General features: G+C 44.5%; 1 protein-coding gene across 1 annotated transcript in view; it reads right to left on the reverse strand.

The window, feature by feature from the left end:
• Positions 1-27,301, reverse strand: part of LOC115142780 (MICOS complex subunit mic25a-like) — a 67,203-nt gene that overhangs the window by 23,170 nt on the left and 16,732 nt on the right. The window contains exons 5-6 of the mRNA XM_029682506.1: positions 14,055-14,138; positions 7,750-7,820 (exon numbers count right to left, since the gene is read on the reverse strand). Of these exons, the coding sequence (XP_029538366.1) occupies positions 7,750-7,820; positions 14,055-14,138 (155 nt within the window). The remainder of the gene's footprint in view (positions 1-7,749; positions 7,821-14,054; positions 14,139-27,301) is intronic.

Below are 27,301 nucleotides of genomic sequence, written 5' to 3' on the forward strand. Positions count from 1 at the left end.
TCCTTTATACCTATGTTTCTTGTAGGATGACAATGTCTGTACTTCCAATTTCTTTGATGAAGTCTGGATTCATGCTCAAAGGCAGATGACCTTGTATATTCCAGGATGAGATAATAAAAGCCTTGTGTTCCATCGTGTCTGTTGTTTTTGTGTGATTAAAGGCCTGGACCATCACACTAGGTGTAAGCAGAGCATGCTGAGCATCTGATACACATACGTCTTAGGTCGCAGGATGCGGCTTGGCCGGGGGTAATAGTGGGGGTTGGGACTGTTGCTCTGCTCACAGCCTGGGCATATGTCCTGCTGTCATGTTGAGGTCCTTGCCACGGGGGCAGAAGGGGCATAGGTCTGATATGGGGGTGTGGCCAGGGTTTGCTTGGGATGGTCTTAGCTGGTTGGGGTGTGGCTGGTGATGCTGTGGTCTGGGTGTAGGTCCTTTAGGAGGGAGTCTTGCAGGTCTGAGAGGGTGTCTCGCTGGTCTGGACGGGGTGTCCGTTGCTCTGTTGCTCCTGCGTGAGGTGCTGGGGCTACGGTTGAGGGTGACGTCCTTCAGGGTTCTGGCAAAAGTTGGGATTGCTGCCTTGTAGAGGTGGACCTGGTCGTAAATGCTGTTCAAGTCCAGGGTGGAGTGGTAGACATTAGGTTTTGACGCCCAGTCTCGTGAAATGCTTGCATTCACCAACTGTATGGTGGCAGGGTGGAAGTCTTTTCATGGTAGCAGGCTGGGGAAAGTGGGAGAAGCTTTTAAAATCTCTCCCTTGAGTGCTGTGACCACCGTTTCCTGCTGGGCCCTCAGGTCATTTGTGCCTGTGTGAATTATGATGTGGCTGGGGGACTCTTGTCTGTCCTCTGACAACAGCTCCAGGACATGTCTATTGTTTGGGCATCACAGCTTAGCCACTTTTTGTTTGTGAAAGTGTCTCTCTTTCCACATTTGAAAGTGGAAATTACACATTCGAAGCCTTTTTAAACCTTGAATACACAAACATTGTAATTCCCTGTTGTGCAGGACAATTCTCTGTGACAACAGTCATCAAATGAAGATAGTACACGTTTGCTGTATTTCAGTCATATTTACTCGGTGTTGACTTAAAATTGACATAATTGAGGTAAATCATTTAATATCAGAACGTAAACGTCAGTATCTTGGTAAATACCAAGCGAATGCCACCCGAAACAGATCTATATGAACATTTTCATTATTCCATATGTGCTGCAGGCTTGTTCATAGCGTGTCTAATTTAATGAGTGAGCCAACCAACCAGTGTTCCATTTGACGAGGAGACGCATGACTTCATTTGACATGACTGCACATTCTGGGGAACTCTGACCGGTTGACATGCACACACTCACAGATGCACACACATCCCCACAAACGCTGCCCTCCCGCCACCCTAACACTGCAATTACACAACTATGCATATTTCACATATGAATGAGCTTGGAAGTCCCTGACCACAGTGACAGATAGACGGTGTGTGTGTGTGTGGTGGAGGATAGCAAAACAGGTTTGAATAAAATGACAGAATATTCTTGAACAGAGAAGTGAAAACAACCAGAAAGGGAGAAAGAGGGGGAGCGGGGGGGAAAAAAGAGACAAAGAGAGACAGTGATGATGTATGGAACGATGATAAATAACCCTCAGAGCCTACCCGCGAACAAACGGTAACCCTGGCAACCATTCAGTGGACTCTTTTTTTTCGCACCCCAGGACACCATGTGACACAAGTCCATAGCGAAGACACCTGGTGTGAATATTAGCCATGACGCCTTTTGACATGCACCAACAGTCATTCGGTGTAACGAGCTGGGAGTAGTCCCATGACAAGGTGTTATCGAGGTCATGATTCAGACATCATTATTGATAGACTGCACCAGCTAATGGAGTTTAGATTAGAGAGCTGGTTTGCCTCTGAAATAGCCCCTGGCATTATTGCTGGCTACACACATGTTGGTTCATGGCCATATGAATCATACAGTTTATGCTCATATATCACTTGAGAGTTGTTTATGGCGAGCAGCTTCAACTGAGGCACACGCAATGTGTTGGATTTGTGCAGGGTTGAATTGCTTTCACTCAGTGCAAACAGGCAATATATTACTGTTTATGGCCAAATTGAAAGTGCTATTTGATTGTATTTGGCCATCTAACAAAAACTATAGTCACATTACATACAGTGCATTCGGAAAGTATTCAGACCCTGGACGTTTTCCATATTTTGTTTCATTACAGCCTTATTCTAAAATTGATTAAAAAATATTATTTATCCTCAATCTACACAGAATACCCCATAATGACGAAGCAAAAACATTTTGACATTTTGCGAATGTATATAAAGTAAAAAACACTGAAATATCACATTTACATAAGAATTCAGACCCTTTACTCAGTACTTTGTTGAAGTACCTTTGGCAGCAATTACAGCCTCGTGTCTTCTTGGGTATGTCGCTACAAGCTTGGCACACCTGTATTTGGGGAGTTTCTCTCATTCCTCTCTGCAGATCCTCTCAAGCTCTGTCAGGTTGGATGGGGAGCTTTGCTGCGCAGCTATTTTCAGGTCTCTCGATTGATGTTCGATCGGGTTCAAGTCCGGGCTCTGACTGGACCACTCAAGGACATTCAGAGACTTGTCCCGAAGCCACTCCTGCGTTGTCTTGGCTGTGTGATTAGGGTCGTTGTCCAGTTGGAACGTAAAACCTTTGTCCCAGTCTGAGGTCCTGACTGCTCTGGAGCAGGTTTTCATCAAGGATCTCTCTGTACTTTACTCCGTTCATCTTTGCCTCAATCCTGACTAGTCTCCCAGGTCCTGCCGCTGAAAAACGTCCCCACAGGAGGATGCTGCCACCACCATGCTTCACTGTAGGGATGCTGCCAGGTTTCCTCCAGACGTGACACTTGGCATTCAGGCCAAAGAGTTCAATCTTGGTTTCATCAGACCAAAAAATCTTGTTACTCATGGTCAGAGTCTGTAGGTGCCTTTTGGCAAACTCCAAGCAAGCTGTCATGTATGTGTATTTTACTGAGGAGTGGGTTCCGTCTCTACCATAAAAGGCCTGATTGGTGGAGTGCTGCAAAGATGGTTGTCCTTCTGGAAGGTTCTCCCATCTCCACAGAGGAACTCTAGAGCTCTGTCAAAGTGATCATTGGGTTCTTCTCCCACGATTGCTCAGCTTTGCCAGCCAGCTCTAGGAAGAGTATTGGTGGTTCCAAACTTCTTAAATTTAAGAATGGAGGTCACAGTGGTATTGGGGACCTTCAATGCTGCAGAATGTTTCAGTACCCCTCCCCAGATCTGTGCCTCGACACAATATTTTCTCTGAGCTCTACGGACAATTCCTTCGACCTCATGGCACTGTGGAACCTTATATAGACAAGTGTGAGCCTTTCCAAATAATGTCCAATCAATTTAATTTACCACAGATGAACTCCAATCAAGTTCTAGAAACATGTTGCCTACACAGACCCAAATCAAACCAATCACTCTATATTTCCGGTTTTGCACAGCTACAGGTGGCGGCCATTTTGTTCCAGTCACCCATCAGGATAAGGTCAAAATGTAGCTCCAGGCTAGCACCACAGAGATAAGAAACTCTTGGTCTTTCTTTAGAATTCACTGCATTGGCTGCAAAGGACAGCTTTATAACAGGACGGTCGTGTTAATAAAGGAATCTGAAGCAGAAAATTGCCTTTTCTAATCTGCTACAACTGCCTTGTTTGAGTGAAATTAAAGGTGAGGTCTTATTAGAAAAACATTAGCCGTGCTACTTTGTTAGCCACGTTTTTGAGGGAAAAACACATTCCAATTGCTCCTGCCCGTCATGGTTTGCATCTGTAAGCATATCGCGGAGAGAGAATTACGCTCTAATCATTAAAGCTTCCCATTATTTTCAGCCTCTTTTTCTCAGAATCGGGGCTTTATGAAGAAAGCATGACTTGCGAGCCGTTGCCGAGACTATGTGGGGAACAAAGTAATATAAAGAAAGAAGAAAGTAATAAGAAGGGAAGGGATGATAATGGTGTAGCATTTATTATTCTCTGCGCATGAGAGGAGAGAGCAAAGTTATTAATGTGTGCTGTCATGGATTTAAGGTCTTCAAAAACAGCACAGTGAATTTTCTGAAGAGTGAAAGTGGAGCCGAATTCGCAGTGGCCTAGACTACAGCTTCGGAGCCTAGGGGTTGTGGCTAACTTGAGATCTAAAACAGTTGTGCGTGAGCGCATTGCGTTCCAGATCTCTCCGACGCACTCTTTTTCTTCTGTGGTATTTTTTTTTTAAAAGATCTTCTCTATCCCTCTCTCTCCCTGTATTCCTCTTTATTAGGTGTGGACTTGGTAGTGACATTATCTGGTGTCAATTTCTGCTACTCCCTGATCATCCTCTTCCTCATAAAGCTGAAACGTTAGTGGATGGAGGTATTGTGTGAGGAAGGGTCAACAGTGCTAAAAAACCATTTCGACTGGCTCAGGATCCCATTACAGCTACTAGGTCATGGGACGACTTCTAGCGAGTTTAACGAATCCTCTTACACAACTTCTCACCCCAAGGAAGTGAATATGATGTACTATAAGGTTAAGACTCGTTCCACGTGGGCATCTGGAGACGAGGAGCGAATGTGTGTCAGTATCTTTGCAAGGGACATCACCTGGACCGGACTTTCTGGGATTTTTAAAACTTTGGGTCAGCCTTTAATCTTTTGCGATGGTGTACATTTTTTATTTTTTGATTGTCAACTGAATGCGCCGCTTAGTTCATAGAGCCGTGGTTAGGTGAAAAGTCTATCCTACTGTTAGAATACATGTAAAACAATTGCCGCGTGGTCACGTGTGGGACAGCGCCATTTCGCTGCTTTGATACAAGCATGGGAACTCGTCTTAATAAAATCAATGTCCCATTTTAGTTTTCACTGAACTCCGTTCAGACATTTGGTTACAATCAGGCTGGGAAATGTTAGCGAAGTTGAGGTGGGTGGTCATGGTCATCAGTTTAGCAATTTAAAGCAATGCAAATCTTATCTACACACACAATTATGCCTATATAGCCATACATGATGTTTTCCTGAACTTCCCAAAACTTCTCTGATGCATTTCAGTCACTTAGCCTACGGATGCCAATACACACGTTTTACACCTCTCCCATAAGCTATACAAGTCATTTGACATAGAAACTGTGCTACAATGGTTAAAAAGGTCATACGGGCTACATAGTTTCTACAACAATATAGCTAAAACCATTATTCTCTTGCAATTGTAGGCTACTTGCTGATGGATTATCTAACCTCATATGGGGTTACTGACCACAACCCATTGAATGAATAGTAAGTATGGTTGATTATTTGGCCTTGGGGAGAGCACAGTGCATGGAAGAAAATAGTCTCGGGACGGGGTACTGGAAGTGATGTAGATAAATTGAAACACATTTGCAAAATTAAATAATTACTCCCGTCTGTACAGAAATAAATGAAATCATTAAAAACGACTACATCAGAGAGCATTATCGAGCCACAGAGGATCAATAGCTTCTTTAAAAAAAAATGCGGTGGATTGTGTTTTAGCATCACAAGCACATATAGGCCCACAGCCCGGGCAGCCCACACATCAAGTATCAAACAGCTGATTGTTGAGTTGTTGCTGTCAATGTGGCTCCGGTGAGGCTCCTGCGCTATGCTGTCAATGTGGCGGCGGTGAGGCTCCTGCGCTATGCTGTCAATGCGGCGCCGGTGAGGCTCCTGCGCTATGCTGTCAATGCGGCGCCGGTGAGGCTCCTGCGCTATGCTGTCAATGCGGCGCCGGTGAGGCTCCTGCGCTATGCTGTCAATGCGGCGCCGGTGAGGCTCCTGCGCTATGCTGTCAATGTGGCGCCGGTGAGGCTCCTGCGCTATGCTGTCAATGTGGCGCCGGTGAGGCTCCTGCGCTATGCTGTCAATGTGGCGCCGGTGAGGCTCCTGCGCTATGCTGTCAATGTGGCGCCGGTGAGGCTCCTGCGCTATGCTGTCAATGTGGCGCCGGTGAGGCTCCTGCGCTATGCTGTCAATGTGGCGCCGGTGAGGCTCCTGCGCTATGCTGTCAATGTGGCCCGGTGAGGCTCCTGCGCTATGCTGTCAATGTGGCGCCGGTGAGGCTCCTGCGCTATGCTGTCAATGTGGCGCCGGTGAGGCTCCTGCGCTATGCTGTCAATGTGGCGCCGGTGAGGCTCCTGCGCTATGCTGTCAATGTGGCGCCGGTGAGGCTCCTGCGCTATGCTGTCAATGTGGCTCCGGTGAGGCTCCTGCGCTATGCTGTCAATGTGGCTCCGGTGAGGCTCCTGCGCTATGCTGTCAATGTGGCTCCGGTGAGGCTCCTGCGCTATGCTGTCAATGTGGCTCCGGTGAGGCTCCTGCGCTATGCTGTCAATGTGGCTCCGGTGAGGCTCCTGCGCTATGCTGTCAATGTGGCGCCGGTGAGGCTCCTGCGCTATGCTGTCAATGTGGCGCTGGTGAGGCTCCTGCGCTATGCTGTCAATGTGGCGCCGGTGAGGCGCTATGCTGTCAACTATGGCTGATGTTAAACCATGTTCCCAAAAGTCTTAGTTTCTATCACGCTGTGCCATTTTGAAAACCATATCACGAGCTGATATTGGGATCACAGCACACTATCAAATTACTTATGACCGCAATTTTACTTTAACTTAATCAACCAAAGAAATGTTTGAAAACTAATCAAAATGTAGTGACATGTCATTTGAAATACAAACAGCAAACAAAAAAACAAAACAAAAAGACTAAATCAACTACGAGCGATTTGACAAACCACGGCAGGGACATGGCAAGTGAAATGAGTAGGTTCAAACGAGGGAGGATTCTATTCCAGGAACTGAAATGGCTCGTCGAAGATAAATATATTGGAAATAAATATATTTATAAAAATGTTATATTTAACACAGCAAGAAAATATAAAATGGAGAAAAAGATGGCTATTACCTCACATAGAAATGTGTCACTGAGGAGAGATGTCATTTGGGGGAAGACTAAGTTTGGGAGAAGTAGGTGAATGTGGGTGGCAAGATGGGTGAGGGGCTGAGACATAGGTTTTGGAAATGGAACTTATAAAGGAAAGATTAAGACTTAAAAAAGCCTGAAGAAATCACAGAGGAGAGAAGCAAGCCGAAGGTATTATGCAGCTTTGTGAGAATCAGCACTCCTAGCCAGAAGTGAAAAGAAAAGCATTCTGGTTATTCCGATTCCTTCTCTTTTCAAGGAAAATAATGATTGGTGCTGCATAGACTGGTAGTATCTAGATAACGACAGTGCCAGCAATCACTGGCAGAATGAAAATGTCCTGGTTTTTTTAAAACAGGTGGCGGTTTCTGAAAAGCACTGTCCAAAGCAGGACTGCTCCTTCAAATCCCCATCACTCTCCCTTTTCTAAGTAAATATTTCATATTAATGACCGTCTACCAATAAATTGTCCACCAATGAACAAAGTAGATCAGAAGTAGCCTTTAAAATATATATTTTTTAAAGGGTGGCAAGATTTCACATACCTGAGGTGAAATAAGAATGACATGTGTATATGTTTCTATGGTAATACATGATGAACAGCAGGAATTAGCCCACTTAGCATTCTCTAAATGTCACGAGTATCGCTCCATGGCTGCAATAGCACGGCATATTCATTTGTTGAACCCGTTCTCCTTGCGGTGTGACTGATTAACAGTAATAACAAAATGAAATGACACCCGTTTCAGTCAGTTCTCAAAATAAGCTACTTACTTGATATGGGCCTCGGCCTTGTCGGCTGCCTCGTTGTACTGCTCAGACGTCTGCTGGTAGTAGTCGAGATTCTGGGACAAAACACACAAAAATGAGAGATGACAGAGTAGTTGAGTTACACCAATTATCCGGTAACATCTGTACAAGTACCTGTCTTGGGTTACGACTGTTCTATTGATTTGCGAGCTCTGATAAGCCCGCTAAGCTAAACACATCTTAAAATGTCAAACTCATTAAAATGGTGTGGGGGGGGGGACTTTCGACCGAACAGTGTCACTAACAAATCTGATCATTGACGTTCTTGTGGATCGCCGTAAAGTTTGACTTAATGTGTGCAGAGGTGGCATTTAAAACAGCAATTACATCATAAAGAGAGACTTGTACTTAAGAGGGCATGTACTAGGTTTATCTACTCCATTCTGCTCTAATCGGTGACCATCATGTCAAGGTCCTGTAAAAAAAGAAAACGCGGAGCGAAGTAAAGAACTTGCTTCGATTGACAGTCGAACTGGGCTTCGTCATGACTCTTCCCGAGTCCAAACCTGTTCACCATCGAGGTGAACGTTCAGTGTAGTTGTGTAACGTACTGCGTATGCCAGTGACGGTACAATAGAATAAGTGCACCACTCAAACCTTATCCATTCTTCTTTTTCGCTCTCTCACACACACACACACACGACACACGCTCACCACATGCACGACCACACGCACCCCATAGACTTCCACTTCATTGTTCCATGCAGTAATCACTATTTAAACCCAATAACCATGGTCCCGACTCCCTAGTCATTTTCCTTAATTATCCCCGATATTCCCAATGGGTAGAGAGATAGGGAAGAGGATAATTGAAGTCAGTAAGCGGGAAAAGAGATGGGATCAAACATGAACCACCTCTACAATCCCACCCACCTATTCCCACAGTCATTTTCACATTATTCCACACACTCTAATAATGGATTGGATTTATATGGAGCTTTTATGGGGGGGACTCTCTTATCCTCTTCTTATCCACTACCAATGGATGGGTTACTCTGATCCCTATTCCTTATAGTCAGGATAACATGTCGTCTAGAAAGTAATCCCTCCTAATACTAGTCGCTAAGATCTAAAAAAGTCTCTCTCGCTCCCCCCATCTCGCTCTCCTTCCCATATGACAGAGTTGAACCTCAAGATCGCCAAGACGAGATTCTCTCTAAATACATTTGCCCAAGTTAAGAAAGTTCTTCAATACAATTGTAGAGACAAAGACAATGGTAGGTGGTTGTCAGCTGAAATAGAGCACCACATCATCTGCCCAGCAGGAGTTCATCCCTAAATCCGCAGTCTATAATCCATTTGACTTCACTCCAGTGTCCTCCTGCTTTGCTGCCGTGGTTAAGTGTGAAGAATATCACGTCTCCCAAGGTGGATGAATGACGCGATGGCAATGTCCCAAATGGCAACCTATCCCATACGTAATGCACTACTTTTGACCAGGACACATTGGGTTTGTCCGTAGTGCACTATGGAAGAGGGTTCCATTTGGGTAGAATCCCAAGTAGTACTGCCAGTGATCAGGTTGAGGAGCTGCACGGTATAGGATTAACCATGGAGGATTTGGCCACTGTAGTCTCTAAATCTGCCCATTGACGGTGCATCTGGACTGGGATGAAATGTCACTTCTCCAGGGGGGGTTTCAACGGGCATGAACGAGGGAGCGTTAGCCTCAATACAGACACTAGCAACTTAGAGCTAGTTAGTGCCAAGAGCTCAATGGGAATGCTCGGTGGAAGACATTAAAGGGAAAGTAGCCAGGCTTGTGAACTTAACGACATGAAAGGAGACCCACTGGGGCTGGTGCTTTGTCCCAAGAGGTGCAGAAGACAGAGACTATATGAGGTGGAGAGATAAGGGCGACCAGTGTGTGAGTGTGTGTGTGTGTGTGTGTTGGCACAGATGGGAAGGTGAAAGGGTTTACAGACAGCCAACTTCTAATCCCACATCTGGCTCATAGACCAGCCTCCAGACACACGTACACACACACACCAGCTTCAATCCACAGGGCTGGATGAATGGAGAGTTAAAGGATAAAGTGATGGAGACATTGGAGGAAAGTATGATGAGGTGTTCCAGAAACTGACACCTCTCTCTGGTCAGATGATGTTCACACCACAGTCCCTACTGACGGAGGGATGGAGGAAGAAGAGATGGAGGAAGGAGAGACGAGGAGAGGTGTAATGGGAACTGAGAAAATGTGTGTGTGTGTGTGTGTGGCTGGTTATACACAACAGGAACGTGGCTCAGTTGGTAGAGTATGGATGATGGCGAAGATACAACACTTGTCTGAAGCACGATCCAAGCTCTTGGCAGCCATTTTCAACAAAAGGAAGGAAGGAGAAGGATTACCCTTAATGGTGGGAATGAGCAACGGAGAAAGAGAGGGATGGAGAAAAAGGGGGGGGGCCTTGTTTAGGGATTATCGCACAGTATGTGTACAGTGTGTAAGGTGAAAGCACCAATTTGTAAGTCGCTCTGGATAAGAGCGTCTGCTAAATGACTTAAATGTAAATGTAAATGTACCTGTGTGACTGTAAGCATGTTGATGGGCATGTTTGTATGCATTCGTGTGTGTGTGTGTGTGTGTGTGTGTGTGTGTGTTTGCGCATGCGTGCACAGCATGGCGATGAGCTGATGTCAGGATTTGGGGGGCGAGGGGGGGGTTTCACGCTTTAAGTTTGAAAGGCAGAGGGATTATTTTCAGTGGTGGAATTCGACAAATGGAAAGGAAGGGGGATTAAAAAAAGTTGCTTTTTAAAAGATTACTTGTTTACAGATGTGTTTTCACACAGCGACGACTTCTCAAAGATACATGGAAACTGAGGACCGATTAGTAAGCATAGGTAGGGAGAGAGGAGAAAAAGAGAGTGAGTGTGTCCCTCTAACGGGGATTCAACACACACACACACACACACACACACCTCTTATCAAACGATCAGAAGCCCAGAGTTAAGCCAGAGTCAAATATTGATTCAGGAAGATCAGACAGCAATTAGCTGTAGGATTTCTCCACTAATCTGTGTGTGTGGCTCGGCCTTGTCACTGGAGAGAGACTGACTTGATCAAGACATCAAGCCTGTGCAGGTGTATGCGTGAGTGTGTGTGTGTCTGTGGCAAGTGCTGTCTGATTGTTGTTGTTTGAATGCATGTGGAAATCAATAGAAAGCCTATGAGGGAGAGACTGGCTGTTGGGTTCCTCTAAGGTGAACGCCTGTCATTCCCACGTGGACAAAAGGTTTGGTTAGCTACAGCTCTTTGAGATGTGCTAGAAGCCTTGCTGGAACAAGCTATGCGCCACGCAGTGTCTTTGACTGAGTTGATTGAGAGACTCGCGCTAGAAATGCTACTGACTGTGAGAAAACGGTGCCTTGCGTCGGAGTCAAGTGACTCGCTTATGAAAGCAGCAAGCATTCAGAACCAGGAACTTTATTCTTCTCATCTTACTGGTAAGCAATTTCCACCAAGGCAGGTACAATATAATAGAATGCAAGTAGGGAGATAAAGAAAGAGGGGCGTATGATGGAGGGAGGGAAGAAAGAATGACAACAAAGGAAATAAATAGAGGGGGAGAAAATGAAGCAGCAGGAGTTGCTGGGGGAAGAAGTGTGAACACCGGCTCAAAATACACTCTTTTTAATGAACAATATCCAAATCACTCTATACTTCTCACTCTCCCTTTCTCTCCACATCTCCTCCTCATCCACAGGCATGCTTATGGTCCTTCAGCCAAGGCAAAAGACGACGGCTGGGGGGGGGGGGGGGGGGGCGTGACAATGGCTAGGAAGACGGTTAATATTGCAGTGTGTGTACGTGTGCGTGTATGAATGTGTTTGTACGCCAAGTGGATACAAGGATATGAAGGTGTGTGTGTGTGTGTGTGTGTGTGTGTGTGTGTGTGTATGAATGTGTTTGTACGCCACGTGGATACAAGTATATGAAGGTGTGTGTGTGCGCGCGCGCCCATAGACATGCATTTCATCTTAATCCAAGTGTTGTCAGAGATAATAAAGCGATGGCCTCTTGGCCAGAGGGATCCGCAGAGGATGGCTGGGAGGGTGTGGGTTCTACGATGAGGCTCACCTTTCTGGACTCTTCGGACTGGTTTTTGGGCTCAAAGTGACAGTCACACACAGTCACACTCGTAGTCAGACTGATAGCAGTCGAATTTGACTCCTTTTCAAAGTCACATTGGCCCACCTCTCTCGACTCTTGTGACTGGTCATCTGACATCAGTCAAAGTCAGACACATAGGCGTAGCCAGCCGAGTTGGACTTTTCCTTATCAGACAGTCAGAGGAGCCAAAGTCATAGTGACGTGACATTTGGCGATAGAAAGATATCCAAGGTGTCTCAAAACAATGCATCTTTACAGCAGGTGGGATTGTTTATGAGGAGAATCTTGACTCGGTCTCTAGACCCTCATTCGAGGGTTTTTCTTTATTTTTACTATTTTCTACAGTGCCAAGGTCTGAGCAAAGCTGCAATCAAGGCAACGGGTGGCCTCTTTTAAGAAACTCAAATATATTTTTGATTTAATACTTTTTTGGTCACTACATGATTCCATATGTGTTATTTCATAGTTTTGATGTCTTCACTATTATTCTACAATGTAGATAATAGTCAAAATAAAGAAAAACCCTGGAATGAGTAGGTGTGTCTAAACCTTTGACTGGTACTGTATATATATAAAAAGATAAACATAAAATATTCCATGTGAAAGTGATATTTTCGGACAAATGTTTCACATATTAAACTGCAAATTCGATTTTTACCAGATTGTTTTTGACATGTGAACTTGCACTTCCACAAAAAAATATTGAATTTAACATTTACTCCAATGTTTGTAAACAAAGCAAACATAAAGAAACACTGTATAGCCTAAAAACATGGTTAAAACTATCATTTTGATATCATGGATGGTCAGCCCCGTCCCTCAGCTTTTCACTGAAACTGTGGCAAGGGAGTCACTTTGTTAATGTTTCAATGAAGGATAGCTGCTTTAAAACACATTTCATGGACTAATATTGTTATTATATGGTGCAATCCTCTAGTGAGTGAATTACTTTTGTGCCAATAATACCAAGCAAAACTTCTGAAGTCGAGAACAAAATTCTTATTGGAAACAAAACTAATGATAATGAAAGCAATACATAAATCATAGCAGTGTCCAAAAACCATGTGTTCTTTCATATATAGATTTCTTCTTTTAAGGGTGTGTGTGTGTTTGTTTAGCCTCGGGCAAATGTTTTATCAGGTTAGGTCAGTTATTGGTGCTGAAGAGTGAAGATCTGGTTCGTGCAGGGATTTTGTACAGTTTCACCAGTGCGGGTTTGATATTAAACTACCACCTCGTTTCACTCTAAGCCATGTAAGTGCCGGCAACATTTAACAAGACACTTCAAAAGTCACTTTTACGTTGGGGGAAAATATCACAGGTACATTAGTGGCGAGGGAAGGGGAAAAAAAACAGATGAGCTGGAACGGAGGTCCTTATTTCTTAAAAGCCCAAAAGCACTTTTGTGTTGTGTTTTATGACAACTGTTTTACAAGGTCCTGCAGAGAAACCAAAGTGAGGTCAATTTGATTAGCCACTAAGTCCTCTTTCAGAGACCACGCTTGTTGAGAACGTTTTCAAGTGCTACTCTACCAATATAAGCCGTATTTCTGAACACATAGAAAAACATTCAATTCATTTCAAACTAACTGCTGTGCACTCCGTGAGCAATTATTGGACATCAGTGTGCCAAAGAAATGCCAGGCATGAAATAAAACCAGCAGATGCTCAGGCCCCAAAGGACAGGAGTTGCTCATCCCGGTCCTATACGATTCGCCTGGTTCATTAAGTGCCAAAATCAATACGATTGCAATATGTTAGATGGACCTCATATTAGACATCCTTTTATTTTTTTAATTGTTCTCTTTTGTTCTGTTGCTTCTACTGTAAATGTGTCGCGATTTTAAAGAGAGTTTGATTGCATTTGTTTTCATGAGCACACATCTGTAGAACTTCCCTCCACTCCTATATACTTTGCAGTGTCGTCCTTACCACTCCTATATACTTTGCAGTGTCGTCCTTACCACTCCTATATACTTTGCAGTGTCGTCCTTACCACTCCTATATACTTTGCAGTGTCGTCCTTACCACTCCTATATACTTTGCAGTGTCGTCCTTACCACTCCTATATACTTTGCAGTGTCGTCCTTACCACTCCTATATACTTTGCAGTGTCGTCCTTACCACTCCTATATACTTTGCAGTGTCGTCCTTACCTTCTTCTCCAAGATGTGTAGCTGTTCCTTGTAGAAGGCCGCCAGGTGTTGCAGTTCAGCCTCTTTCCTTTCCAGCTGCTTGGCCTGAAAAGGACAGAGAGGCGGGAGGTTTGAACACGGTGGACGGACTTCGGTAGAAGGTGGCTCCTCTAAAACAGCTGATGAGCGTCTGGCAGATTCAACGGAATTTGAATAAGACCTTGTTATTTTTTATTTAAACAGAACCTGAAGCGGTCACTGAAAGGTGCTTAAGACATCATCTCAAGCATCATTGTTATCAATGGCACTAATGGAATGTATCGCAACGGGAAGATGTACAAGGTTGTATTCTTTTTCTACAGTTGGTTGGGGGTAGGGCTAGGAATGGGTTTAGGTCGAGGAGAAGGTTAGTGAATCGTTAGTTTAATACTTTGTCGACGGTATGCTGAAACACAATATAAACCATCTACGGGGAACTATGCAAAAAAAAAAGTGTTAGCCTATATACCTCGACACTTCTGGGTCTGATCTCCTCTGTAACTTACGAGACCACACTGGAGTGGCAGTGTGTGTGACTGCTGCGTGAGTGCCTGCTGCGTGAGTGCCTGTCTGCGTAGACCCTGCTTCCTGATACATCAAGGAAGCGGCAGCAGCAGATAGAGGCAGCGGGTTATGGGGTGGAGGCCCTCAAGCTTTAGAGCCCACTGTGGCAAAGCTGGAGCAGAAACTGAGGCGGAGACCACAGCCTGGCAAAGGCTTGGCAGCATGCAAAATAACAAGAAGAAATGTCAAAGCTCGTAGCACTTCACTTAAACCCCCCCCACTCCATACAATCTATAGCTGACATAAGGTCAGTGACAGGAAGTCAAAGCTGCCAGCGTTACATTTACACAACATCCTTTTCCTGATGCACCGTGTCGGATGTAGGCTAATAAGCAGTCCGCTATCCAACTGCGTGCCTTTCTATATCGTTATTCCAAATAGCAGCTATGTCAGCTGACACTGCTATCAACTGCCGTTTGGCGAGTTCAGCTGTTGAATTGCATTGCTGAACTAGACGTCAAGAGAGCTTTAAGTGAAGCGGTACCGTTTAGTCAGACAAAACAGGCAAGCCCACGAGGCGATGGAAAGATGGAGCAGAGCTGCGGAGAGAGAGAGAGAAGAAATGGTCAATGAACATGAGTCAAGGCCTTTACGAAGCATTATAAGCACAGCCTAGGCAGAACGGCAGCTATGTGAAGACGCCACTCTAACTTTCTACGAGCCGTCTGTCTAATGCATCTGTCTAGTCTCTTATAAGAGGGGGCGGCAGGGTAGCCTAGTGGTTAGAGCGTTGGACTAGTAACCGGAAGGCTGCAAGTTCAAACCCCCGAGCTGACAAGGTACAAATCTGTCGTTCTGCCCCTGAACAGGCAGTTAACCCACTGTTCCTAGGCCGTCATTGAAAATAAGAATTTGTTCTTAACTGACTTGCCTGGTTAAATAAAGGTAAAATAAAAAATAAAATAAGTAGCCATGAGGTGTTACGAATCCTTACAGCAAATCTTATAATGCATTATAAGGTGATGAAAGGCAGTATACGGATATATATTGGGTATCCCATTACGAACATAGAAAGTGTCCTTCACAAGCTGTCAGTCTCTAAATCATGGCCTGCCTAAATACACAAAGGCTGGGCATGCATACAGTACGAACAGGACTTCGTCCAGGATCCATATTCCAGAATAGGAGGAAGACGACAAAACAACAGCACATGCCCTTCTTCTGCCAAATCATGCTGAGAAGAAGGGAATCGTTCTTATTCAAATGATAATAGAAGTGGAGGGTGGATTGGACTGGGCTGGATTTCCAGAGTAGACACAAGACTACAGCGTTCAGATTGAGGCACTCCCAGTGGTGGGCAAGAAACACAAGAGGAAGATGCTCATTCAACCGTCCACAGGGATACAGGTCGTGTGTGTTTTGTCGTGCTTTAGTGCAGCCTGCACATTTTCATGTAATGACATAAATGTTGACTGATGGTTGGTTGCTGTATGTGCAATATGGTGCGATGACATTTACCTTTTGGAGATCGATGACGCATTCTCGTGTTACGGCACCTTCTCATCACAAGTGCAGAACAGCGCACGCAAACACGCACGCACACATCCCACCCCCTACATACACGCCTACATTACATCCAATGTAATCACCCCCCCCAACACACAACCTCCGCCCCTCACTTTCTCTCTCTTCAACTCCAGCTGCTGTCTGTTGTGAGTGAGGCTGGTGGTGGGGGGGGGGGGGGGTCACCACAGCCCAGCAGCAGCAGATGATGTGCAATTTTCTAGCTGAATACCTCCCAAAGTGTTGTTGAGGCGGCGGCGGCGGGGGGGCATGCTCAGAGCCTTGCTTTTAATGCACAATGAAAACATGACATTTGAATGGAGGGAAAGAGGAAAGTAAGATTAACAGCGAGCAGCCGCTCCTGCTTACCCAAGCATCCACTTCTGCTGTCTGGGAGAGAGAAAGCGGAAGAGAGAGGGAGGGCAGGGGGATGAGAGAAAGAGAGCGAGGGGGGAGCGAAGGAGAGTTGAGAGAGAGAGAAAGAGAGCGAGGGGGCGAAGGGGAGTTGAGAGAGAGCGAGACGGAAGAGAGGAGCAGGGCGAGACGGCGGATACAGTGAGAGAGAGCGAGAGCAGGTAGCGAGATCGGAGAAAGAAAGACAAACGGAAAGAAAGGGGGGAGAAAAGCAGAACACACAAGGTTAGTGCAGTGATTAAACGAGTCAGGCTGCTACAGCAGACAGCGCTGGGAGCTGCAGTCGGCTAGCTGGCGTTCGCCTGCCATGAAACCAAACGGGGTTAAAACACGAGCGCCGTGCCATAGCTCAAGATTAAATAGACAGTACAGATGAGAGTAGGACAGAGGGATAAGGGGGTTAATAGATAGAAAGAACATCGTGTAATCTCACAAAAAAAGACCATTCTTCACCGGACAGAGCCCACGTGAGGCTAATTATTAAGTATCGATGTACAGAATGAGCGCTGAGCGAGACACACGGACGATGAGCTGAGATTAAAGAGGGAGGTGAGGTTCGCACAGAGGAGGACCTGGAAAGGTCAGGGGAGGGTAAGACGTTAAAGTGTTCACATTCGTGCTGTGGTAGAGGAAGGGGTTGTCGGTTAGGAGATAGTCGTCTGGCTTTGTTACAATATCTGTCGGGGTACAACAACTACACCCCTCCCCACCAGCTCTTTAAAGAACGTGCATCGGAACATCTAGCGAGGGCTATTTTGTATCGGACCTTCAGCCTGTACCTTGACAAGTTGTAATCAGGTGGTATTGCGGTTGGGCTGGAACAAACGCCTTCACCTCGAGTAGCTCTCCAGAAACATTGTCGGCATGGAGACCCTTGCTCTAAAAGGTAACGTGCTGGTTACACCATACACATGCTTCTACGGCATTTTTGACCCCTTTAAATACGAGTTGATCATTGGTCGCCCACATTTAAGACGACTCGGACCGCTCCTGCTCCGCAACGGCACCCAATAGTGGCGCAGAACATTTTCTCTCGGCCCAGCGCCAACAACGCTGATCCAACTTGTCGACTAATGTCCCCGAGCTCTTCATTCGTGGAGTCAGGTCAGACTGGTGCCGGACTGGAACAATACAAGCACAGTCCTGGGAATCCTATAGAAGAAGCAATTGGGAAACACTGAACGGCACTCCACCGCTGGACCCAGGGTCATAGAAGTAAATGAAGTAGAATGGCAGGATGGCCTTACACTGGACCCAGGGTCATAGAAGTAAATGAAGTAGAATGGCAGGATGGCCTTACACTGGACCCAGGGTCATAGAAGTAAATGAAGTAGAATGGCAGGATGGCCTTACACTGGACCCAGGGTCATAGAAGTAAATGAAGTAGAATGGCAGGGTAGGCTAATATAATATGGCCACGGCCCATAAAAAGTCCCATTGAGCTAAATGAGGTGAGCTCACAGAGGCGGTGTGAAGCGGTTACAGCCCCACCATCTGTTTGTGTTGGAGCCTCCCCCTCTCTTTAGAACACTCAGAGGCTTTGTCCCAACTGGCACCATATTCCCTATATAGTGCACTGAGCTCTGGTCAAAAGTAGTGCATTATATGGGGAATAGTGTGTCATTTGGGATGCGGCCAGAGTGTTAGTGGCTTGGAAGAATAAGGGGTTAGCGGAGACACACGCACATAGACCAACTTAAGGGGTCCTGAATTTACACACCATCAAGCTCCACAAATGGTCTGTAAAATTGTCTGATGGCCATTCAGCAATTCAATTGTTTTGTCCATTGGTTCCCGTAGGGACAAGTAGTCAACTCAAACCTTACGTTCTACCACTTCTTCTCAACAGATGCTCGAATACAAATGCTCCCAAGCATAATCATTGCTGAGTTACATATACAAACGAGTGTGTGTTTGTGTTTGTGTGTGTGGGTGCATTGTTTCCTCAAATCATTTTGACCAAACACACACAGACGTCATTATAGTTCAACTCAGGCTAACCGTCTGGGCACAACACAGCCACACCCCTGTGTCCATCAGATAGGCTAGGATGTGGTGTTTTTCCATTGGGCTAGAGTGCCTGTTCACAGCCTGCTGCCACCCCTGGTAGATAACACAACCCCACCCCCTGCCAAACCGAGAGAGTTTCAACCGTAATCTAAGCGTGGCACAAGTCGTTGCCAACCTGGTGCATCTGGTGACCTAAGAGGCAGTACCATAGCAAACAGATATGCTAGTTAGCTCGAATTCAATATCCCAAATGTAATGGGAACTGAGAGAATGGGAGTGTGTGTGTGTGTGTGTGTGTGTGTGTGTGTGTGTGTGTGTGTGTGTGTGTGTGTGTGTGTGTGTGTGTGTGTGTGTGTGTGTGACTGACTGAGCGGACGAGACCTTTGGGTCTCACAAACACACACACCGACTCGCATGGAGAGAAGCGCTTCCTAGGAAATCAATTATGCAAATGAGGAATTATGCAAATAGAACATTTGAATAAAATCTGTGTGTTTGGGGAGGAGGGTTTTGGCGTCGTTTGGTAGTCTGTTGGTGTCAGTCTGTTGGTGTCCAAACTAGCGAGAGAAGGAGATATATACAGATACAGAGAGGAGATATATACAGATACAGAGGGAGAGAGGAGATATATACAGATACAGAGGGAGAGAGGAGATATATACAGATACAGTGGGAGAGAGGAGATATATACAGATACAGTGGGAGAGAGGAGATATATACAGATACAGTGGGAGAGAGGAGATATATACAGATACAGTGGGAGAGAGGAGATGTATACAGATACAGTGGGAGAGAGGAGATGTATACAGATACAGTGGGAGAGAGGAGATGTATACAGATACAGAGGGAGAGAGGAGACATACAGATACAGAGAGAGAGGAGATATATACAGATACAGTGGGAGAGAGGAGATATATACAGATACAGTGGGAGAGAGGAGATATATACAGATACAGTGGGAGAGAGGAGACATACAGATACAGAGAGAGAGAGAGAGGAGATATATACAGATACAGTGGGAGAGAGGAGATATATACAGATACAGAGAGAGAGAGATATATACAGATACAGTGGGAGAGAGGAGACATATACAGATACAGAGAGAGAGAGAGGAGATATATACAGATACAGTGGGAGAGAGGAGACATACAGATACAGAGAGAGAGAGGAGATATATACAGATACAGTGGGAGAGAGGAGACATACAGATACAGAGAGAGAGAGGAGACATACAGATACAGAGAGAGAGAGGAGACATACAGATACAGAGAGAGAGAGGAGACATACAGATACAGAGAGAGAGAGGAGATATATACAGATAAAGAGAGAGGAGATATATACAGATACAGTGGGAGAGAGGAGACATACAGATACAGAGAGAGAGAGAGAGAGAGAGAGAGAGATATACAGATACAGTGGGAGAGAGGAGATATATACAGATACAGTGGGAGAGAGGAGATATATACAGATACAGTGGGAGAGAGGAGATATATACAGATACAGTGGGAGAGAGGAGATATATACAGATACAGTGGGAGAGAGGAGATATATACAGATACAGTGGGAGAGAGAGGAGATATATACAGATACAGTGGGAGAGAGGAGACATACAGATACAGAGAGAGAGAGGAGATATATACAGATACAGTGGGAGAGAGGAGACATACAGATACAGTGGGAGAGAGAGGAGATATATACAGATACAGTGGGAGAGAGGAGACATACAGATACAGAGAGAGAGAGGATATATATACAGATACAGTGGGAGAGAGGAGATGTATACAGATACAGAGAGAGAGGAGAGATATATACAGATACAGAGAGAGAGGAGATATATACAGATACAGAGATAGAGAGGAGATATATACAGATACAGTGGGAGAGAGGAGACATACAGATACAGAGAGAGAGGAGATATATACAGATACAGTGAGGAGATATATACAGATACAGTGGGAGAGAGGAGACATACAGATACAGAGAGAGAGAGAGGAGATATATACAGATACAGTGGGAGAGAGGAGATATATACAGATACAGTGGGAGAGAGGAGATGTATACAGATACAGAGAGAGGAGATATATACAGATACAGTGGGAGAGAGGACACATACAGATACAGAGAGAGAAAGAGGAGATGTATACAGATACAGAGAGAGGAGATATATACAGATACAGTGGGAGAGAGGAGACATACAGATACAGAGGGAGAGAGAGGAGATATATACAGATACAGTGGGAGAGAGGAGATATATACAGATACAGTGGGAGAGAGGAGATATATACAGATACAGAGAGAGAGGAGATATATACAGATACAGAGAGAGAGGAGATATATACAGATACAGAGAGAGAGGAGATATATACAGATACAGAGATAGAGAGGAGATATATACAGATACAGTGGGAGAGAGGAGACATACAGATACAGAGAGAGAGGAGATATATACAGATACAGTGAGGAGATATATACAGATACAGTGGGAGAGAGGAGACATACAGATACAGAGAGAGAGAGAGGAGATATATACAGATACAGTGGGAGAGAGGAGATATATACAGATACAGTGGGAGAGAGGAGATGTATACAGATACAGAGAGAGGAGATATATACAGATACAGTGGGAGAGAGGACACATACAGATACAGAGAGAGAGAGAGGAGATATATACAGATACAGTGGGAGAGAGGAGACATACAGATACAGAGAGAGAGAGGAGATATATACAGATACAGAGAGAGAGAGAGGAGATATATACAGATACAGTGGGAGAGAGGAGATATATACAGATACAGTGGGAGAGAGGAGACATACAGATACAGAGAGAGAGAGGAGATATATACAGATACAGTGGGAGAGAGGAGACATACAGATACAGAGAGAGGAGATATATACAGATACAGTGGGAGAGAGGAGATATATACAGATACAGTGGGAGAGAGGAGACATACAGATACAGAGAGAGAGAGAGAGAGAGAGAGAGAGATACAGATACAGTGGGAGAGAGGAGATATATACAGATACAGTGGGAGAGAGGAGATATATACAGATACAGTGGGAGAGAGGAGATATATACAGATACAGTGGGAGAGAGAGGAGATATATACAGATACAGTGGGAGAGAGGAGACATACAGATACAGAGAGAGAGAGGAGATATATACAGATACAGTGGGAGAGAGAGGAGATATATACAGATACAGTGGGAGAGAGGAGACATACAGATACAGAGAGAGAGAGAGGATATATATACAGATACAGTGGGAGAGAGGAGATATATACAGATACAGTGGGAGAGAGGAGATATATACAGATACAGTGGGAGAGAGGAGATATATACAGATACAGTGGGAGAGAGAGGAGATATATACAGATACAGTGGGAGAGAGGAGACATACAGATACAGAGAGAGAGAGAGGATATATATACAGATACAGTGGGAGAGAGGAGATGTATACAGATACAGAGAGAGAGGAGAGATATATACAGATACAGTGGGAGAGAGGAGACATACAGATACAGAGAGAGAAAGAGGAGATGTATACAGATACAGAGAGAGGAGATATATACAGATACAGTGGGAGAGAGGAGACATACAGATACAGAGGGAGAGAGAGGAGATATATACAGATACAGTGGGAGAGAGGAGATATATACAGATACAGTGGGAGAGAGGAGATATATACAGATACAGAGAGAGAGATACAGAGATAGAGATACAGAGAGAGATACAGATACAGAGAGAGAGGAGATATATACAGATACAGAGAGAGAGAGGAGATATATACAGATACAGTGGGAGAGAGGAGATATATACAGATACAGAGAGAGAGGAGATATATACAGATACAGTGGGAGGAGATATATACAGATACAGTGGAGAGAGGAGACATACAGATACAGAGAGAGAGAGAGGAGATATATACAGATACAGTGGGAGAGAGGAGATATATACAGATACAGTGGGAGAGAGGAGATATATACAGATACAGAGAGAGAGATATATACAGATACAGTGGGAGAGAGGAGACATACAGATACAGAGAGAGAGAGAGGAGATATATACAGATACAGTGGGAGAGAGGAGACATACAGATATATACAGATACAGAGAGAGAGAGAGAGATATATACAGATACAGGGGAGAGAGGAGATATATACAGATACAGTGGGAGAGAGGAGACATACAGATACAGAGAGAGAGAGAGATATATACAGATACAGTGGGAGAGAGGAGATATATACAGATACAGAGAGAGAGAGATACAGAGAGAGAGAGGAGATATATACAGATACAGTGGGAGAGAGGAGACATATATACAGATACAGATGAGAGAGAGAGGAGATATATACAGATACAGTGGGAGAGAGGAGACATACAGATACAGAGAGAGAGGAGATATATACAGATACAGTGGGAGAGAGGAGACATACAGATACAGAGGAGAGAGAGAGAGGAGATATATACAGATACAGTGGGAGAGAGGAGATATATACAGATACAGTGGAGAGAGATACAGTGGGAGACATACAGATACAGAGGAGAGAGGAGATATATACAGATACAGTGGGAGAGAGGAGATAGATACAGAGGAGAGAGGAGACATACAGATACAGAGAGAGAGAGAGATATATACAGATACAGTGGGAGAGAGGAGATATATACAGATACAGTGAGAGAGAGAGATATATACAGATACAGTGGGAGAGAGGGAGATATATACAGATACAGAGAGAGAGAGATATATACAGATACAGAGAGAGAGGAGATATATACAGATACAGAGAGAGGAGATATATACAGATACAGTGGGAGAGAGGAGACATACAGATACAGAGAGAGAGAGATATATACAGATACAGAGAGGGAGAGAGGAGATATATACAGATACAGAGAGAGAGAGAGAGGAGATACATACAGATACAGATACAGAGAGAGAGAGATATATACAGATACAGTGGGAGAGAGGAGACATACAGATACAGAGAGAGAGAGATACAGAGAGATATATACAGATACAGTGGGAGAGAGAGATATATACAGATACAGTGGGAGAGAGGAGATATATACAGATACAGTGGGAGAGAGGAGATATATACAGATACAGAGAGAGAGAGGAGATATATACAGATACAGTGGGAGAGAGGAGATATATACAGATACAGTGGGAGAGAGAGAGAGGATACAGATACAGAGAGAGAGAGATGGAGAGATATACAGATACAGTGGGAGAGAGGAGATATATACAGATACAGGAGACATACAGATACAGAGAGAGAGATATATACAGATACAGTGGGAGAGAGGAGATATATACAGATACAGAGAGAGAGAGAGATATATACAGATACAGTGGAGAGAGGAGACATATACAGATACAGAGAGAGAGAGGAGATATATACAGATACAGTGGGAGAGAGGAGATATATACAGATACAGAGAGAGGAGATATATACAGATACAGTGGGAGAGAGGAGATATATACAGATACAGTGGGAGAGAGGAGATATATACAGATACAGTGGGAGAGAGGAGACATACAGATACAGAGAGAGAGAGAGGAGATGTATACAGATACAGAGAGAGGAGATATATACAGATACAGTGGGAGAGAGGAGATATATACAGATACAGAGAGAGAGAGAGATATATACAGATACAGTGGGAGAGAGAGATGTATACAGATACAGAGAGAGAGAGAGATATATACAGATACAGAGAGAGAGAGAGATATATACAGATACAGATACAGAGAGAGAGATATATACAGATACAGAGGGAGAGAGGAGATATATACAGATACAGAGAGAGAGACATACAGATACAGATACAGAGAGAGAGAGGAGATATATACAGATACAGTGGGAGAGAGACATACAGATACAGAGGAGAGAGAGGAGATATATACAGATACAGAGGGAGATACAGAGGGAGGAGATATATACAGATACAGTGGGAGAGAGAAGACATACAGATACAGAGAGAGAGGAGATATATACAGATACAGAGAGAGAGGAGATATATACAGATACAGAGAGAGAGGAGATATATACAGATACAGAGAGAGAGAGGAGATATATACAGATACAGTGGGAGAGAGGAGACATACAGATACAGATACAGAGAGAGGAGATATATACAGATACAGTGGGAGAAAGGAGACATACAGATACAGAGGGAGAGAGAGGAGATATATACAGATACAGTGGGAGAGAGGAGATATATACAGATACAGTGGGAGAGAGGAGATATATACAGATACAGTGGGAGAGAGGAGATATATACAGATACAGAGAGAGAGGAGATATATACAGATACAGAGAGAGAGGAGATATATACAGATACAGAGAGAGAGAGGAGATATATACAGATACAGTGGGAGAGAGGAGACATACAGATACAGATACAGAGGAGATATATACAGATACAGAGAGAGGAGATATATACAGATACAGTGGGAGAGAGGAGATATATACAGATACAGTGGGAGAGAGGAGACATACAGATACAGAGAGAGAGAGAGATATATACAGATACAGAGGAGAGAGAGGAGATGTATACAGATACAGTGGATACAGAGAGAGAGAGATATATACAGATACAGTGGGAGAGAGAGATACAGAGATATATACAGATACAGAGAGAGAGGAGATATATACAGATACAGAGAGAGAGGAGATATATACAGATACAGAGAGAGAGAGGAGATATATACAGATACAGTGGGAGAGAGGAGACATACAGATACAGATACAGAGAGAGGAGATATATACAGATACAGAGGGAGAAAGGAGACATACAGATACAGAGGGAGAGAGAGGAGATATATACAGATACAGTGGGAGAGAGGAGATATATACAGATACAGTGGGAGAGAGAAGACATACAGATACAGAGAGAGAGGAGATATATACAGATACAGTGGGAGAGAGGAGATATATACAGATACAGTGGGAGAGAGGAGATATATACAGATACAGTGGGAGAGAGGAGACATACAGATACAGAGAGAGAGAGGAGATATATACAGATAAAGAGAGAGGAGATATATACAGATACAGTGGGAGAGAGGAGACATACAGATACAGAGAGAGAGAGGAGATATATACAGATACAGTGGGAGAGAGGAGATGTATACAGATACAGAGAGAGAGAGGAGACATACAGATACAGAGAGAGAGAGAGGAGATGTATACAGATACAGAGAGAGGAGATATATACAGATACAGTGGGAGAGAGGAGATATATACAGATACAGAGAGAGAGGAGATATATACAGATACAGAGAGAGAGGAGATATATACAGATACAGAGAGAGAGAGGAGATATATACAGATACAGTGGGAGAGAGGAGACATACAGATACAGATACAGAGAGAGGAGATATATACAGATACAGAGGGAGAAAGGAGACATACAGATACAGAGGGAGAGAGAGGAGATATATACAGATACAGTGGGAGAGAGGAGATATATACAGATACAGTGGGAGAGAGAAGACATACAGATACAGAGAGAGAGGAGATATATACAGATACAGTGGGAGAGAGGAGATATATACAGATACAGTGGGAGAGAGGAGATGTATACAGATACAGTGGGAGAGAGAAGATGTATACAGATACAGAGAGAGGAGATATATACAGATACAGTGGGAGAGAGGAGATATATACAGATACAGTGGGAGAGAGGAGACATACAGATACAGAGAGAGAGAGGAGATATACAGATACAGAGGGAGAGAGGAGACATACAGATACAGAGAGAGAGAGGAGATATACAGATACAGAGAGAGAGAGGAGATATACAGATACAGAGAGAGAGAGGAGATATACAGATACAGAGAGAGAGAGGATATATATACAGATACAGTGGGAGAGAGGAGATGTATACAGATGCAGAGAGAGGAGATATATACAGATACAGGTCTCCGGTAGCCTCTGGAACTGCCGATCTGCGGCCAACAAGGCAGAGTTCATCTCCGCCTATGTCTCCCTCCAGTCCCTCGACTTCTTGGCACTGACGGAAACATGGATCACCACAGACAACACTGCTACTCCTACTGCTCTCTCTTCGTCTGCCCACGTGTTCTCGCACACCCCGAGAGCTTCTGGTCAGCGGGGTGGTGGCACCGGGATCCTCATCTCTCCCAAGTGGTCATTCTCTCTTTCTCCCCTTACCCATCTGTCTATCGCCTCCTTTGAATTCCATGCTGTCACAGTTACCAGCCCTTTCAAGCTTAACATCCTTATCATTTATCGCCCTCCAGGTTCCCTCGGAGAGTTCATCAATGAGCTTGATGCCTTGATAAGCTCCTTTCCTGAGGACGGCTCACCTCTCACAGTTCTGGGCGACTTTAACCTCCCCACGCCTACCTTTGACTCATTCCTCTCTGCCTCCTTCTTTCCACTCCTCTCTCTTTGACCTCACCCTCTCACCTTCCCCCTACTCACAAGGCAGGAAATACGCTCGACCTCATCTTTACTAGATGCTGTTCTTCCACTAACCTCGTTGCAACTCCCTCCAAGTCTCCGACCACTACCTTGTATCCTTTTCCCTCTCGCTCTCATCCAACACTTCCCACACTGCCCCTACTGGATGGTATCGCGCCGTCCCAACCTTCGCTCTCTCTCCCCCGCTACTCTCTCCTCTTCCATCCTATCATCTCTTCCCTCTGCTCAAACCTTCTCCAACCTATCTCCTGATTCTGCCTCCTCAACCCTCCTCTCCTCCCTTTC

The sequence above is a fragment of the Oncorhynchus nerka genome, linkage group LG15, assembly GCF_034236695.1.
Source record: "Oncorhynchus nerka isolate Pitt River linkage group LG15, Oner_Uvic_2.0, whole genome shotgun sequence".
Taxonomy (NCBI): domain Eukaryota; kingdom Metazoa; phylum Chordata; class Actinopteri; order Salmoniformes; family Salmonidae; genus Oncorhynchus; species Oncorhynchus nerka.